Source organism: Poecilia formosa, unplaced genomic scaffold (genome assembly GCF_000485575.1).
Source record: "Poecilia formosa unplaced genomic scaffold, Poecilia_formosa-5.1.2 Scaffold242, whole genome shotgun sequence".
NCBI lineage: Eukaryota > Metazoa > Chordata > Actinopteri > Cyprinodontiformes > Poeciliidae > Poecilia > Poecilia formosa.
The window spans coordinates 286,928-305,465 of record NW_006800181.1 but is presented as its reverse complement, the minus strand read 5'-3'; the positions used below and the strand labels follow the sequence as shown (position 1 = coordinate 305,465).

General features: G+C 38.7%; 1 protein-coding gene across 2 annotated transcripts in view; it reads left to right on the top strand.

Annotated features, from left to right (window-relative positions):
• The window catches only part of LOC103150098 (alpha-1,6-mannosylglycoprotein 6-beta-N-acetylglucosaminyltransferase B-like), a 143,081-nt gene that overhangs the window by 71,861 nt on the left and 52,682 nt on the right, over positions 1-18,538 (top strand). For both annotated transcript variants that reach the window (XM_007569560.2, XM_007569559.2), the window contains exons 5-8: positions 468-544; positions 860-1,039; positions 5,776-5,940; positions 17,699-17,868. In XM_007569560.2, the coding sequence (XP_007569622.1) occupies positions 468-544; positions 860-1,039; positions 5,776-5,940; positions 17,699-17,868 (592 nt within the window). The remainder of the gene's footprint in view (positions 1-467; positions 545-859; positions 1,040-5,775; positions 5,941-17,698; positions 17,869-18,538) is intronic.

Below are 18,538 nucleotides of genomic sequence, written 5' to 3'. Positions count from 1 at the left end.
TCCTGGGTTTGCGAGCATCATTCATGAGCCAATTACATTGTTGCAGCTTCGGCCTTTAATGTATTTTAATGAGATTTATGTTACAAAGTGACACAAAGTAGTGCTGAAGGTTGGAGAATCTTTTGATAGTACAACTATTTAAATCAGAGTTATGTCATAAAACAATATCAAAGTCTGTCTCCTTGTCATGGAAAGTGTGTGGTTCAGGTGCAACATGAGATTGGCCTTTATTAAATAACAAGAAAAAGTCATTGTTTGAAGGAAACGATGAGATGTCACTTCCATAGTTTGTGAACACCAATGCTGTGTGCTGGAAAATCAATGCAGCATGTAACCGTGAACACCTCATCCTCACACTGAAACGTGGTGGTGGCAGCATCTGTTCTGAGTTGATGGAAAGATGTATGGAGCTGAACAGATCTCTGTTTTCCATCTGAAAGAAGAATTTCTCTCTGTGTTTCTTTCAGTGCTGAGAGATGGCACTGCGAGCCAGTGTGAAGTACCAAGGGACAGCCGCTTTCCAGAGTGCCCTGGAAAAGTAGATGTAAGTTCATACATTATAGTGCTTTTTATAAATTTCTGCATCACTGTGCATTGGCCAAACAATGTGGTAGAGACTGATGATGTCACAACCCAAGTAAAGATGGCGCTCTAGGATATTGTTGTCTTTCTAACTTTCAGTTTTTTTTTTTTTTTTTTTCCCTTTGTCCTGTGTTCTTGGTCTCCTTGTGATTTGACTTCAATTTGCTTTTGACTGAAGTCATCATACTGGCCATCAATTGTTTAAATTGGTCTGTTTGTGAGTACAGAATAATTTTCTGATTCACACATATCCACGTTCTCTCTGTCCGTCCTCCAGTGGATGCGTGCTCGGTGGACATCGGACCCTTGTTACGCCTTCTACGGTGTCGATGGTTCAGACTGTTCTTTCCTCATCTACCTGAGTGAAGTGGAGTGGTTCTGCCCCCCACTGCCCTGGAGGAACCACACAAGCACCCCCACTCAGCACACACAGCAGACAAAATCCCCCAAGAGACAAGTAAGGACACCACTCTCAAACAGCTGCCAGACATGTTACTCAGTAATCTGCTACAGAGAGTTTTAAATAAGCTTTAAATGACAAATATATTCAGTTATAATAAGATCCTGTGAAGACTGCCAGATGATGGCTGGTGATCAATAAATTCACAAGTGATTATGGTCGATCTACCACATCAGTGTAGCAGCAAACACAGCTGCCATCTAAAAGCTGCACCTGACATTATAGCTTTATGCTGCACATTCAAAAGAATGACACCGAATACATGATATGTGGCTTACTGTTGCTGGGTTTCAGGCACGTGACCCGAATGTCGCGCGAAATGCAGATGGAGGTCCGGAAGTGGATTTCTCCGGTTCAAAACAAAGCAAAATTGAACACAGTGAGAACGCTAATGCACTAAATAGGCTGAAACAGACGAGACATCTCGAAAAAATATACGTATATTTTGGATGTGATGCGTATTACCCCGGTAAAGAAGACTTCTCTTATAATCTTGATAATTTACCGGGTGTCGAGGCGATCCACATAACTAACTACCTGGAGCTGCAGAGTTCATATTATACGATGAGCCAGAAGAAAGCTTTCAAAAGCCTGGAGAATACAATCATTTAGCATCAAGTTGGGTCAAGCAATTAGGATCAAAAGAAGCATTAAATGGCTGTCGACTTGTTTCTGCCAGGTGAGTAGTGAGTTGTGCTATTTTAAGTAATTAGTCTACGACAGGAGTGTCCAAAGTCGGTCCTCGAGGGCCGGCATCCTGCATGTTTTAGTTCTCTCCCTGGTGATAGTAACAACCTTTTCAGCTTGTCAATGTTCCTTTTAGGCCTTCTAATGAGCCATCATTTGATCCAGGTGTGTTAAACCAGGGAGAGAACTAAAATATGCAGGATGCCGGCCCTCGAGGTCCGACTTTGGACACCCCTGTTCTACGATAACGATGCTATCGCTAACAATGAACTAACCCATGTTATTTATATGAGTTTGGCTCTAATGGTTTATTAGCTTTGGGTTATTTAGCTTTGGGTTTATTTAGTAAACCCAAATTCATGCTGGAGTTGTATGTTAATGTTGAGTCGATGTAGGATGCTGGATTCAGGTCCAATGTAGGTCAACGATTTGCTCCGATCTACAGAAACCCACATGCTTCATGGCCAGACACGAAGCATGTGGGGGAACAGTCACTGCTCACTGTGACTGTATGGCTGTGTAGGTTATATTTAATTTATTTAGCTTCTTTTTTATTTATTTTTTTTAGCATGAAAGTCCCATTGAATAAACATTACATTTTCTGTCCGTGACTCGGCACTGAGCTAGCTGCTAACAACATTAGCACTCTGAGGAGACAACCAAGCTACGGCGTAAAAATAATATATCTTACCTTACATATGAATGCTTGTCTTTCTAAGTAACTGTCCAATAAAATATCTCAAAATAGAATTTAAACGCTGCGATCGTTACCTGTTAGAGAGTTGGCTCTTCAAACTCCTGGCATTATTAGTTTTCACACCGCCTGTTTTTAGCTGTAGATTGTTGATCCACTTTTCTCCTCTTTTTTCGGTGAGTTTTTTAAAAATTAACTCCCTTATAACTAACTACCTTCGAAACACGAAAATAACGTTTATCTTTCTCTCTATTAGAACGGTTGGAAAATCGTACAGGACACAGATTTTAGGCATTTTGATGCTGGATCAACATAAATAAATGGGCTACATTTAATTTCTGCCCTTCATCTGCATTGGGTGGTGCTACATTATCTGAAACCCAGCAACATTGAATCCTAAACATCTTATTGAAAAGGTCTGTCACTAACAAACAAGAAAACAAACTTTTTCTCCTGACTTTGCAACTTAATCAAATGGAAAACTTACTTTAAAAAAGAGTTTAGACCACTGAGAAACAGTCCAGTCCTGTTCCTCTTTGTCCCAGGGAAAACACTTCTGACATCTCTAGCTAAGCAGGTTTAACACAAGAGATGTGACAGAGGTAGCCCATTTTCTGGATGCATCTCTGTGTGATGGCTCTTTAAGCGCTGACTGCAGTCACAGCACCCACCGAACTCAGCAGTTATTCCTGTTTGTGCATCTTTGCATACCACACATTTTCCCTTCCATTTATTTTGTTGGATTCACACTGTGAATAGCCCTTTTTTTGGGGGGCGATGACATTTTAGGACTCAGCCTCTGTGTGGAGGATGCCCATGACTGTCTGCTGGATAACTGTTAAGTCAGCAGTCTTCCCTGTGATTATATAGGCAGTATAAATTATTCCTTTGTTAAAAATTACTTTTTTTTAATCATATTGGTAATCACATTTTCTTAAAATCAGAATTTGGGGGTCGGGGGTTAGCTGTAAGCAAAGGAAATCAAAACTGTGATACACATCTAGATATCGGCTTTGCTTTCTGAATTGAATCATTGGAATAAATTGCCTTTTAATTTATTTAAAGTTTAGTTCATTTTGGTGCCATTTTAAAAGCATTGCCAGGAATTGTGAAATGTTTCTTGTTTTATTTTTAAACCTTACATTTTATGACATCTCTCTTCAGGCTTGTTTTTACTAAAAACTGAAAACTTACAGTGCCCATTGAGAATGATTTCATTGAGTTAAACACAGATATTTCATTAACATACCAACTTAGAGAAAGGAAGTTGTAATTTATGCATTGTCACATCCAAAATCCTAAATATCCACATAACCCCTAGAAGCTGCTCTGTTGTTATGTTAAAGCCATTTTCTGCCAACAAAGTTTGCATATTCCTTGTAATCATCATATCCACACAACCATCTGCTCAAATTTTCTAAGGCCTCGCATTAGCATTTCAGCACAATCTTCCCTAAAAAATACAACAAGTTGTCTCAGCAGAGAATTTCATCAATGCTAAAAGAAGCTAATTATGTAGTAAAAATCAAACAAGGTTGAGTCCTTTTCCTCTGAAGATGCTCTGGAGTAATAAGAGGATGAGCAGTCTGACCTCACGGCTGCATAACGGTTAACCTTCTTCTGAGCCTGTTTGCTCACTGTTAATTAATACAGGCTGGATCTGCATCATCATCATTATCCTCCCCCCTCTTTTTATTTTCCTCCACATTAACTTTGAGGTCAAAGACCAGATTAGCGCCATCCCTCTACACATATTAACACAAAAACACCCAATGTTAGCCAATTGCAAGGTCATAGCCATCTTTCTTGGTTGAAATAAAAAAAAAAAAACATCTTATCTCTTGGCTACTAATAAATTACCTTTTTATTAAAACAACAGAAAGCTCTGCACTTTATTGCTGATTAAAATTATCTCAAACTTTTAAAATAAACTACATGGATGTAAACATTGATTTGCCAGACAGTTTATTGCATATTAATCCACTTTTGCCTGTACATCTACAGTTGAAAACAGATATTTACATGCACCGAATAAAAAAGACACAACATATTTTCTTTCTCACTGGTTAACGTTAAATCGGACCAAACATGTCTGGTTTTAGTTTAGTTATAATTAGCAAAATTATTTCTGTTTTCTAAATGCCAGAAAACGTGGCTCCATGATACTGGCCAAATATCTGCAAACTTTTTCAATTTGAGGAAAGTTACAAAAACAAAAGTAAAAAAAATGGTCTTGCCGAGTTTTCTGGCATTTAGCAAATTCCTCCTACTTGATATCACCTATTGCTGTAGCCCATCTGCTTTCAGTCAGAAAAAGTTATTTTATCATCTCAAACCAGTCTACACATTCTCCTCTCACATCAATAAGATATTTTCCTCCCTTCAACTCCTCCTCACCATGATATTTCAAACCTTTTCCAATGAAACTCGGAGAGGGTTGTGGGTGGAAATCATAAGAGATCTGCAGTTTCTTGAATGCTAAGACGAGCACGTCTGAACTGTCTTTGTTCACCTTTCTTATTTATGGAATAACATAGGTTTTGTCTCATCTGATTGCACAAATGCGTTGAGTTTCTTTATTGTGATTAGCAGACCAACTGTTACTGTTATCAAGCAGTCCAACAGGTGTATGTAATAAAGTTTGTGGATAGTTTGTAGTAGTTCTTCTCTCCGTTTCATTCATTTAATCAGTTTTCTACATTGTATTGCAACATGAATATATGACAAATAGGACAAAAACGTATCTCAGTGCTGATCATGTCATTTTTGTCATCATTATTGCATATTCACTAACGTGTTTTGAAAAGGTTTAGCACAGTGTCAGAGAAGATGAAACCTAGAGTCTCCTTTCCACCAGGTGACCCTGATAGCTGCATTGTGGATTACAGTACTCTTGGGTATGGGACTGAGTCATGGTTCTGTTCTGCGGAGAGAAATCTTGACTGTTTATAGCTTTAGTTATAAATGCATGGGATTGCGTTGAGACATCTTTCCATATTTTTCAGTGACAGGGGAAACTACAGCTGCCAAGTGAGCAAGGTCACATTCTCCCTTGAAATAATTCTCTAATGTTTGGTGGAAAGCGACTGCCTGTCTCTCTCTGCTGAAATGAGAAGCATGTGGCCAAATGGTTCATGCTTTATGGAATTGTCATTGTATAAAGGAAGATTTACCTTGAAAGACCACAATAACTATTATTTTCACTGCTTTTCTGGCTGAGAACTCAGCACTTCACACATGAAAAGTACAATATTTCCAGCTTCTGTGGCGCTTCCAGCATTTGTAGCCTAACTTTTACCACTCCTGCCTCATTTATCGTTTCATTTAATCTTAATTTACATCATTTTCTCAGGCTGCCTTCCGCACAGACCTTTCTGTTCTGCTGGATCAGGTCGGCGGTGGAAAAGAGTCTCTGAGCTTCATGAAGCGCAGAATCCGACGGCTCGCACCGCAGTGGGCAACGGCTGCAAACCGTCTGGGTGCCAAACTTGGACAACGTTGGAGGGACCAGAAGAAGGTGAGACACTAGATAAAGTCCAGAGCGCCGGGATTGATTACACTGCACTCTCCTGGATCTCCCATGTTAATTTCTGTCAACTCATTAATTGTACAGTAACCAGGCTTATCTTAGCTGACCCAAATCCTCTCATGCAGCTTTCACAGCAAGGTTTTGGATCCTTTCACAAGAAACTTCAAGACGTTTTTGTGTCGCTTTTTTGCCGTGTACACGTGTTTCATAGCAGCGAGAGAGTTAGACATCAGTCCACCTCTTGCACGCCCCCAACTCGCCAAGCGAGGTTTTTAACACACCCACATCGGCTGACTTCTTTGCAGGTCAAAGACCAATCCAGTGATGACTTATAGTCTATGACCAACCAGCTGAAGGGCTTAAAATATTAGCAACACTCAAAATCCTTTCAGACATGTGATGTAGGAAGGTGAGTTATACAATTTGAATTTGAAGCATATGCTTGCTCAATACCTGGATAACTACACTTACTTTGTCCACCATTGTTTTGAAGAAAAAAAAAGAAATGGCATGGGGGAGTCGGGGACATTGATTTTATGCGTGCTTCTGTCCCACCAGCTTGTTTTTTGAAAACCACAAATATGTGGGATATCTCCAATTTAACTCGTGTTTTTGAGTTTCCAGAGAGAGGTCATTCAGGGCTTGTCTTTGCGGGTTTGCGACAGAAATGATTTGTGAAAGAGGCTTACGATTACTGAAGCCAACACCATAGAATTGGACGTGGAGAGAGATGGTAATACCGCTTCACCATTACACTGAGGAACGTGTTATTCACAGCAACTGGAATTACACAGTATAGCCTCTGTTATGTTGGCACCACAAATGTTCATGTGACAAATAAACAGCCACTCTTGGTGTTCTCTCTGAGTCTTCCTTTAGTTATTTCAATAGTAACAATAGTGGTTCTTGTCCTTCTGATTAAAATCTTTGCTACAGTACATTGCACTGCAATGAGATCTGACGATGTTGAAACGTGGAAGTGTTTCTTGCTGAGGGATTGTCTGCTTTGAAAAGTTTAATCAAGTTGCTATCAGCCTGGCTTTGTTTGGTGAAATTAAGTTTGCAAGTATACAGCGTTGTGATACCCACTAGAAAAATCTGGACTGGTTTTATAAGGTTTTATACTAAAAACACAAAAATCACAGCAAATCATCGTAATGTCTGAATGTTAAAACCTGGACATAAATATTCTAATTTAATTATAGACTACTGTTAACTCTTATTTTGAGGTAATGGTTCACAATTAGAATACAAGCATATTACTCCATCAGGATCAGGGGGTCAGTGTTTGGGTCAGAGGTCAGTCAAGTGTTTGATCAAGCCTTTTGATGTAACCAGTGTGTTCAGCTACAGCTATTATAATAAGGAGAGGAGCTGCTGCTTCATATCAAAACAGGTCGGCTGAAGTTGTTTGAGGATTTGAAGGAGGCGTCTCCTGAGCAGCTCCCTTCAGAGACTCCAGCACTGATCCAGAATTTGCTGGAAGGTTTATAGTGTATATTCTTCCTGGCTCGAGAACAAATTGGGATTACCCAGAGGAGCTGGAGAGCATCACTGGGCAGAGGCACATCCAGTATCCATGTTACCTCGATGACCCAGTCCCAGATAAACAGAAGGCTGTGGATTATACATCTAAACATGATTGGATAGAAAAAGAAGTCAAAAAAATATCAAGAAGTTGGGGAATCTTAGGTAATTTAATAGTTTTTTTTGTTTTTTTTTTTGAAAATCTGTTGTATGCTATTAGTTAGTTAGTTTGCTTGAGTATCTCGTTGGAAAACTGATTTTCATTCCGGTTACTGTTGTGCTGTATCTCTTCTGAATGGACTTGTCTTCTCCCTGCTGGTATCTATTTATGTCAAAGACACGGCGTGAGAGCAAGAAATATAGTCCATGTAAGAATAAATCTAAGAAGAAACCGAAGCGGGCAGTTTCTTCTTAGGTAGAATGATGATGAATGACTGGGATTATGACGTGATCCCAAGCATGTGCCAGTGCTACAGGGAAAAGAATGAGACAAGAAAGGCAGCACAGCAGAGGGACGGATGGCGCTGTAGAATATGGATTAGGAGAGGATTGATGAGGGGCGAGAAGGGACTCATATGCTGCTGTGATGAGAAAGAAGCCGTTCCTGCGAGACTGAGTGGCTTCTCCCATTAAGAATAGGCTTGAAATATACAATTAAAAGAGGAATTTACCATCTTACTTTACCAAATAGTAACAGAATCACTGACCTGTCACTGTTTTAATTCTCACTCAGGAGATTCATAATATTCTAGCTGAGATTTTTGTTGATAAATCACTACAATATAAGAGCGCACAATGAGCACAATGTCTGCTCTTCCTGCCCCGTCCTAAAATAAGTCGATATGGTTGGAATAACCTTCAGCGATCATATGGATATTCTTGGTTCCAGCAATGCACTGAGAGGATTTAGTTACTTGAATTGAGCTGGTTACGTTCTATAAAGTGCTGCTGGTGCTTTCGCAACAAGAGATTTTCAGATTTCCACAAGTCACTGTGGCATATGTGACTTGTGTTTGCCATGAAGTAATTAGAGATCTCAACAAGCAACACATCACGGCCCCATGCCATTCCAGCTTTATTTATGCAGCACTTTAAACACCCACATGATTCAACAATGAGAAAGAGACCAGGCAAAAATTGTATCCATGGAGACTTCTGACTAAAATCAGCAGAAAGGCTTGCCATACGTTTGCCAAAATACATCTTGATAATCTTGAAGTCTTTTAGGAAAATATTCAGTGGACTGACGAGACAAAAGTTGAAGTCTTAAGAAAGTGGAAGCACTGTTAAATGTGGTTTAATACTACAGCAGCATTTCAGAAAAAATAATCAGATTTAGCCTATCATATGATGGTTTGGGGTTTCTTTGCTGCTGTAGTAGCTAGACAGCTAATCGATGGAGCCATGAATCCTAATCTATAGTAGAAAATCCTGAAGGATAATGTTTAGACTATTAGCTTGTAACCTTAAGCTCAAGTGCCAAAGCAGACCAAACAACATTTTCTAAATTGTTCAAAAATAGGTTAAAGTCCCACTCAAGTTCATTTGAGATGCTTTGGTGTGATTTTATGGTCATGACTGGAAACCTTCCTAAGTTTAACCAACTCTACAAAAATGAGTGAGACAAAATTAGGGCAGCACAGTATATTGTTATCGAAATGTCAGTGTGTGCAATACTCAAGCTGAAAATCACTATTTGAAGTAGAAAAACTGTTGGCTAATATTTCAAATGTTATGATCTTGAATTTTATATGCTAATGTAATATTTACCCACATAGACAGGCACTCAAGGCAGAAGATGCTCACACCAGACTGATCTCCAAGGGTAGGAAGCAGAGATGACAGAGGAAAGAAAAGAGGCATATATCTCAACTCATACCACCATCGCTAATTTTACCATTTATTGCGTGACTTTCTGATATTGCACAACCCTAGCCACAATATTAAAGACTCACTTCCAGGTATCACAGACAAGTAATTGTTGCTGCAAAGGATACCACAGACATTATCACGTTTAGGGTAACAGGATGTGAATTTTCCCATAGGAAAAGATTGTGTGAAATAATATTTTTTGATAAGCATAGACTTCTAATTGCAACAAAATAACGAAACAGAAGAAATATTGAAGAGCACAACTATTATTCCACCGCATACATCATAATAATTTGACACTCAAGTTTTTAACTTTAATTAGCTCTGACGAATAAAACATTGATCTATTTTAGCTCCAGCCTGGCTCTCTCCCGCAGTTTGTCTCCTTCAAATCACAAGTTCTGCATTCTGCTTGAGTATACATTCTTAGCTATTCCAGTGGGGCTTTGTTGACTCTCCCCGTTTGGCTTTCTCTTTGATTCCCGAGCAGAACGTTTATTCAGAGAGAGAATAAATTAACGAAGCAGAGGCAAAAATGAAGACAAAGAAGATCAGAGGTGAGAGGAAAACTGCAGGAAATGTGGATGTATGTTGGCTGTGACTTGCTGTAAGTACTTCATGGGAAACGAGGAAGACATTTAGTTGCTAAATACAACGGACATTTCCTTTGTGCTATTTTCTATCACAATTGTTACAAATTTGCTGAGAACACCCATACAATGCATATCCAAATTGTACTGAGTTGTTTTACACCTGTTTGTGGAATACTATTTATTATTAAATCTTTTGATAGATAACACAGTTATAAACATTATTTTATAAACAAAATTCCCCTTCCTTTGAATAGGTGTTCCCTGTAAGTCCTTTCGGGATTTTTTTGGTCATCTTTTTAGTCCCATGGTTTTGTTTTTGTGCTTCTGATCATTTCAGATTCAATAGTTGCCGTTGGTTCATGTTATGTGTTAACAAGTTTCCTCGGTTTGGATTTGTTTCAGTTACCTGCTTTTCTCTCCCAATTGTTTTGTGTGTGTGTGTGCGTGTGCGTGTGTGTGCGTGTGTGTGTGTGTGTGTGTGTTTTGTCTTTTGCTTTTTGGTTCTTGTTATTTGGTTCTAGTTCTGTTTGATGTAATTGTTTTAAGATTTTAATCTTTTGTTTCATACAATCTGCCTCCAGCCACCCATTATTTAAAGATATCTTTGCAGATCACTTGTGTAAAAAAAAAAAAAAAAACCACAAGTGACACATAGTCGCCTGACTATGTGTCCAAAGCTCTAGTCTGACTGAATTGTATTTAAGGTCAATCAGATACATTATCATTCATGATAGTTGTGTATTCAAGAAGATTAAATGTTAAAACTGGATCAAAATGTGCATTAAACTAAGATAAACCAGGCCAGTGAAGGATCATTTTCTATCATAGTTGTTCCAATTTAGCCGATTTTTTTCCCCAAGACGTCAGCAGAGAAATATTCAGTAAAACTTTGCAAGAGAGAGATTATTGTGGAGTTTCAAAGATCCTTACCTTTTGTTTAAAACATACTCTCCGTTCACTGCTCACATCTTGTTAGTTTTTGTCTCCCAGCCAGTGGCCTGGTGTGCATCTTTGCCTCTACATTTACTGTGTTTTGCAGCTTGTGCCAAACTGTTAATTTGCCTTCTCCGTATGTCTACCCTCTTGAGGGTTAATTGACCTCATGCTGATTGAGTGCAGACAGCGTTGAGACTAATGGAATATGAAAGGAAGTGAGGAGGAAGGGAGGAGGAAGAGAGGAAGGAGGAGCAGAAAAGTGTGAAGGAACAAGGAAGGCACTATGGCAATGACAATGACCAAACACATGAGTAGGATTATGAAGGGTAAAATCACCATGCCTTCAAAACATCTATACTGTTTAAACAATTTCACTTTTTATCACATTACAATTACACATTTTGGTGTATTTTATTGGGATTATAAGTGATTTGTTGTTGTTTTTTCCCCTTTTTTAGCAAATTAGGATTTTTTTGTTAGTTTTTTATTTATTTCAGTCTCCCCAAGTCATTCAGCTTCTTAGCTTGATACTGCCACAACCATTAAAGGTCAGGAAGGATTATATATTATATTTTACATGTTGAGCAAAAAGATGTACGTACCAGTTTCAACAAACTACCAGACCTTCTTTGACATGTTTGCCATCTTCCTTACTGACTTATGTGACAAACTTCAGATGGGACTTCTTTTGGCACATTTCATCTAAAAATAAAATTGTCAATAAATCCCAGCATTGTAGAGTTACAAATCTCTGCAGCTCCTCCAGAGAAACCATTGAGCTTTTGTGAAAATGCTCTTCCATGCCGGACCTGTCATTTTAGGGGGACAGCCGTGTCTTGGTAGTTTTATGCTTTCATTTTCTAGTAGTTCTAGTTTCAAAGTAGACTTCTAATGCAATTGCTTGAACTGGACTTTTCCCATGTATAATGCTTCCTTTAGTGCTACTTGTCGTGATCTGTCATAACGACCTACTAAACTTGTGCTATCGTAACGCAACAAAGTGAAAACAATCAAGAATTATTAACACTTTTGCCGGTGTAAATTCTAGTGTTCATCATGGAAGATGCAATGGAGAGAAGGTGAGGTTGAGGTTAGAGCGCTGTTGGATGGCAGTGCCAGCTTGTGTTGCCACCTGGGTTGTGCAACCTTCTTTAAAGGCCATGATGCGTGAATGAGAGGGATTTCGTACACACACACACACGCGCACACACGCACACACCCCTACATTCATGTGACTTTCTGGGCCAACAGATGCTGGGACATACATTAGCATTTGTCTGTCGTTAGCCTCTCTGTGATGAGTGGAGCAGAGTGGAGTATCACCTCATACATGAGAGCCTCTTCAGCTTTCCAGTTTTTCCAAAGACTCCACTTAGGCATACACTGAAATGGCATCAAATGCTCCTCACGTTAGAATGCAAACCACACAAGAGTTTATTTACAAAGGCTTTTACAAGCTTTCAGAAAAACAGAGTGCATTGGTTTTCTTTTATTGTTTTTTATGACAGGAAATGCTATTGAGATGGATGTTAGAAGAACCCTGATGTAAACATGTAAAGGATCGTAAGGTCGACTGAAGATTTGTACATGTGGTTACATCCGTGGAGAACTTTCTCACATTCGATCCCTGTAGGAATTTTAAAGCAGAAATGAACTTCAGACCTTTAAAGAGTCCCAGAGTTCCCTGCGAGAGAGTAAACATCACCGCTGAATTACACGCAGGTCTCTGACAGCAGGTTATTGATGCACGTCTACGTGAAGCACATACACAAGAACAAACAATTTGAAACCTGTCTTCACCTGCCATGTGAGAGAAATATAAGTCCAGAGCAAAACAGCATCAACTTCTCTTCTGCGACTGGATTCCCGCAAAGAAAAGACTTGCTCTGAACCGTGGTATTTTCTCCCTGTTTATCTGTGTTTTCAGGTCCCTGAGTAAAATATATTGTATTCCCAACAGTATGAACTCATCTAGTTTCACACATATGAACCTACTTTACTGGAACTAAGTGGCTTAGTCCAACTCCTGAAGAACACCCCCACACCATAATCCCTTCTGCACCAAACTTTAAACTTAACACCATGCCATCAGGCAAGTGCTGTTCTCCTGGCAGCAGACAAATCTGTGCTATGTTAGATTCTCAGACAATATTTTTCACTCCAGAGAACATGTCTTCCTGCTCCAGTGTCCACCAGTGGCTTACCTTACGCCACTGCGTCTGATTCTTCGCACTTGGTGACGCAAAGTCAGAATGGTGCAGCTTCCTTAATGCAGATCATCTGCTTTGGAAACCAGCTCTCTTTGCACTGTTTTTGAGGTAATCAGAGGACAGTGAAAAGTTTTGAGGTCTGTAACTATTGGACAATCCTCTGTACAATGACCCTGCTCTGTGATTTTACATGACCTACCACTTTGTGGCTGAGCTGTCCCAGTCACATGAAAACAGGAATGCAGGGATATAAAAAAAAAAAGATTTTGTTGGTTCTCGTAGCCTTTATTTGATAGTGAATTGACAGGAAAGTGATTAATGAGAGAGAGACATGACGCAAAGGTTATCGGGTCAGGACTCCAATCTGTGACGTCCGTGTCGAGGACTAAGACCTCCATACGTGCTCCATACGTGCAGACCTCCACTGCACCCCCAAATTCAGGGATAATTTTGGCTCTGTGCTATATCTTAGTCAAAACCAGAAACTGTAAATGAAGTTACCATGGAGACCAAGCACAGGGTAGAGGGTAGACGGTGCTGCCTGCAGAGTCGCACTGATTTTTCTTTTTGGATCTTCCAACTCTTTAGATGTGGGAAGATGTCACAGGTGGTGGTGGTCCTTAGAAAGCTCTGACTTTTGTGTGCTGCAACAATCTAAGCTATAATGTAAAGCCTATAATGTATGTATTTAATTACAATATAGGAATAATAGTTTTGCTTTTTCAGTTTTTATATGGATCTGCGTGGAGTGTAGAATGATCCAGTTCAGGTTTGACGTTTTTGATTTTGAGCGAGTGATGATTAAACTCATCTCCTGTGTCTTGCCAAACTGTGATATACTGTGACCCTTTAAAGAAGTGCTAAAACAGAAGCTACAAATCAAACAGCAATTTTGCCCCCAGGGTGGCTCAATGCCACCCTGGGCAATGAGCCACATTGTCCATATCAAAAGCCTCCAAAATACAAAATGCTATCCTGCATGTCGATGGTGGATCTATTTTATTTATATCTACCAGACACGAGAAATGCAGTTTTATTTCAAAACTGAAATTCTTTTTAGGGATTTCTTTTTTTTTTTTTTTACCTCAGCTCAGCTTGGATAAATTGGATAATCCTTATTTTACTCCACCAGGTATAAACAACTCGCTGTAAGTGAGATTCATGATTCATCCCTTTTGCATAGTTTCTGCTTTTTAAAAAAGAAACACCCTGTACCTAACACCATCTACAAGAAAAAGCCGAGAGTGAGCAGTATTGGCGTCATGCATTCTTACTTTTGCCATCTGCCATCCAAACTCTAATTTAGTTTCACTTATCTTTTTTATGAAGCAGAACTTAATAGAGCCGGTTTATTAAATCAGGGGATTTTGCATGCCAGATGGGGTTTCACTGGAGCTCCACTCAGCTGCGTACATATCATTGTTCTCTCTTTTTTTTGTAGGTAACAAGAATACCAGGGCCACTCTAAAAATAAGTTTAACACTCACCTGTGTACATACGTAATATTTCGTGCAGGGTTAGCTCTATAAGAAATGTTTTGATTGTATGTAGAAACTTTAAAGAGAGATAGAAACCAAAAAATCCCCACTTGGACATGCCGTTCCTCATATTTACAGAGATCTGCTGAGGCATTTAGCAGCAAAGGAGCCATATGGCTCCCTGGGGAGGTGGTAAACACCGAAAAGTGTTAAAGAGCGTAAACACGGGACACAAACATGACATGAGATGCAACTCAGTCATGTAAAAAAAAAAAGCACAATTTTGTTCTCGGTCTGCTCTGCTGCCCATTAACATATTTAAAAAATGTGCTACAGAAGATGAAAAGGTATTGATTTTGTTGTTCTAATTTGTGTCGTATAGTGGTGCTGCTTGTTCTCATTTGCATTTTCATTTCAGAAATACTGCTTCATAAAATAATTGGGAAAGGAGATTTGAATTAGTGGAGTTTTTTTTGCAAGCTTTGGATAGTTACTTATTTTAATCTTATTTAAGATTTGCAAAATTACAGACACAGGGCACATTCATATACAAGTGGAGCGAAGTAAAATGCAAACTTGCTGGCAAACATCCCTCGGTTAGCCTTAAGCTCATTATGCATGTTTCACGGTCCAAGTTGTGGGATCTGTTTGCCAGTAGAAGCAGCTGGATGTGCTCATACTGCGTTGGTTAATCAGGATTACTCAGCAGAGCACCGTTTGGACATAGCTATGCTTAATCCACTGTGAAAAGTAACGTGTTGCTCAATTCCCAGTGGGTCACAGTAATTATGCAGCTGCTAACTAGATGTGTTTGACAGAACTGTGCCCTGTTGGTCCAACACTGTGGAAAAAATGCCACATATTAATTGGGATAACTCCTTTAAATGTTCTATATAATTATTTTTAAATCACAGTTTTCACTTGGGACTGCAAAGAATCTGTTGTAGTGGATGTCTGTTTTGGCATATGGTCCAAGTGAAATGAGCTGTGCACTAATGTCCATGATGGTGGGTGAAATGTTTTTTTTTTTTTTTTTCCCTCTGTGCAGCCAAGTTCTTTGGTGCATGGAGAGATAATTCACTGGGGATTTCAGGGAATTAATCTTCATTTCCTACAATTTTTTCCTTTTGAAGAGTTTGGAATTTGAATAATTCTAATCCTCAAAGTCATTAAAATGTTTTGGATTAGTTAACTTCATAATAGCAGATTATACTCTGTGTGTAAGAAGTTATTTTTATGATCACAAAATATGCTATTTTGAACATCCTTTTTGCTATAATTCCTTGCAATCTTTAATGTCAGATCATTTAGAACAACACCGTTTTTAATGTCGATGTGAGTGGACAGAACCTGCAGGAATGTTCTTCTAGCCTCTTTCCAAATTACAGCCGCTTACACCTTTGAAGTGTATTTGTGCACTGCTGAGTGCTTATCTGTACTGCTGACATGTAATGACACACCCACTGAAGTGTCAAACAAGAGAAGAGTTTCAGGATCACAAGCCATCCCAGTTTTTAAAAACGCTCTCTTACATTTCAGACCAAGAGATTGGTATCGAACCACTACAAAGTCATGACACTTTGGTGAATTACTTTGACAGCTACTCACACACCTGTTTGGAAAAATAGAGACAACGCACATCATGTCAGCATGGCTGAACTCAAGGTTCAAAACACTGGGATTTTAAAATGTCAACAAAGGAGCGGAGGCAGGGAACCAGAGCTTAATTATAAAATCTTCTGAATGAACGTCAGTGTCATCAGAGTAGCTACAACAAATGTAGCAATCCATTCATTTATTCATCTGACTTCCTGGTCCTGGAACAAACTGCTGTGAAGGTCATAACAGTGATACAAATGTTTGGAATGATGACACTCGATCAAGCAAATGAAACTATGAAGGACAACTGTTGAAACCTTTAGCAAGGAAGAATTAATATTGGATCTAAATACACACACTCGTTCTCCCATATCCAGACACAGCACCGTTTGCAGTGACTGATGTCCTATTGAGCCATAAGAAAAAAACACTTACTTATAGATTTAATTTGCAATGAAAAGTTTAGGTTGGAAGTGTGGTTTAAAGTAAGGATTGGTGTTTTCTGCAGCCATTGTTATGTTTTAGATTTATTCATTGAAAAAACAAGCAGCAATGTGTTAGTGGTTGAAGTACATCTTTGTTGATTTAGTTTTTCTGGGCAGTTGCCATAAATGTTGGTGCATGTGCTTTAAATTTTGTTCTTGTTTCATTTCTTTTATATATATATACATATATATATATAAAACTGGAAACCAATTGAGAATTTTCCTAAAACTCATTTTTCTATTCATGTGGATAGGGGTAAGTATGGTGTTTGAACATGCAGCATTTCCCAGATATGAATAAAATGAGAAAATGTTGAATTTTCAAACTGTATTCTCTATTCTCTAATTATTCTAATAGTCCGTCCATCTTTCCATCCATCTATCATGAAGATGAAAGAATTCCTCACTATGTACAATTTTGTGTACATTCATGCATGCATTTGTTTATCTTTGTTTATCTACATTTTTAGTTGTTGACACCCCTGTCGGGGGTTTGCCCCCGTCTACACATCGTTCCCTTTTCCTGATGCGTTACTGTGAACAAAGGCCACCAGCACCAAAAATCTTAAAAATGTCATTTCTGAAGATTAAACAGCTGATTAGAATGAATGCTGACGCTAAACAATTTATAACAGTTTAATAGATTATGAACATCCCTGATATTTAATTGAACTGATTTAAATACTCTTTTGTATCAACCTCTGACATTTTGAATCAAAACAGCACATTGAGGCCTGTAAGGTGTTCAATAACTTTGGTGTTCTGTTGTTTTTAAACTGTTGTGCATGTTAACATTTTTTAGCTGCTTATAGGTTTTATGTGTGTGTTCATTATCTGTTTAAGCAGCTGGTACTATGCTATACACACCCTTGAATCCATAACCATTCTATTTTATTCTGTTCTCATTCAGTCTGCCAGAAGAATATTATACAAAGTGTCATGAATGCAGACACATGTTCTGAAGGCGAAGGAGAGTTCTTGTGGTTATTTTTCACACATCTCTATAAAGCTCCTTTCATTGCAGTATCCTTTTTTCCCCCTTTCAGATCCTAATCCATGTGGGATTCCTAACAGAGGAGTCTGGGGATGTTTTCAGCCCGAAGGTGCTGAAGGGGGGACCGCTAGGGGAAATGGTCCAGTGGGCCGACATCCTGACTGCCCTCCATGTTCTGGGACACAACCTCAAGATCTCCATGTCTGTTAAAGAGCTTCAAGGGTAAGTTTTGTATTTACAGCCAAATAATTGTTTTCTTTTCTTTAAAGGATGTCTTACAAAATCAAAAAGGTCTATAACAGAAATTAAACAATGTGTTAAGAATATTTATTTACTTTACAGAAATAAAAAAAACCCAGATGTGTCACATATTTAACTTGTATGTAAAACATGCGTTTGACTTGTATATAAAAGAAGATCTTTGAAATTTGGAGGTATCGAGTCGACTAAATTCCTTCCAGTCTGGCTTCTCTCCCCTCATATTGATTCTGCTTCTTCTGCTTGCATCTTTCACGAACTATAGCAAAAGCTTTTTGTGATATCAAATATTAGCCATTAAAATAATTCTATTTTAGTCTAAAGCACTTGTATGTCTCTAGCAGGTGGTAGGCACTGCAAACTGACAATCCAAGTCTTGAAATGAGTCTTTGAAGAGTGTTTACATAGATGGAGGTGTTTCACTTTGTAGGCTGAACCCTACAAATACAGAAAGTCTTTACAACATTGTGATTGAAACATCTGCTGACTTAATACTTGCTAGCATTGTTACTGTTGTTACTACATTGCAGTATCAGCTTATTGGGCGACAGCGTTCCTGCAGCAAATCTGTTACATGAAGGCCGAGTGCAATGATGAACTATTCAGAAAATTTATTATTTTTTTCTGCACCCAC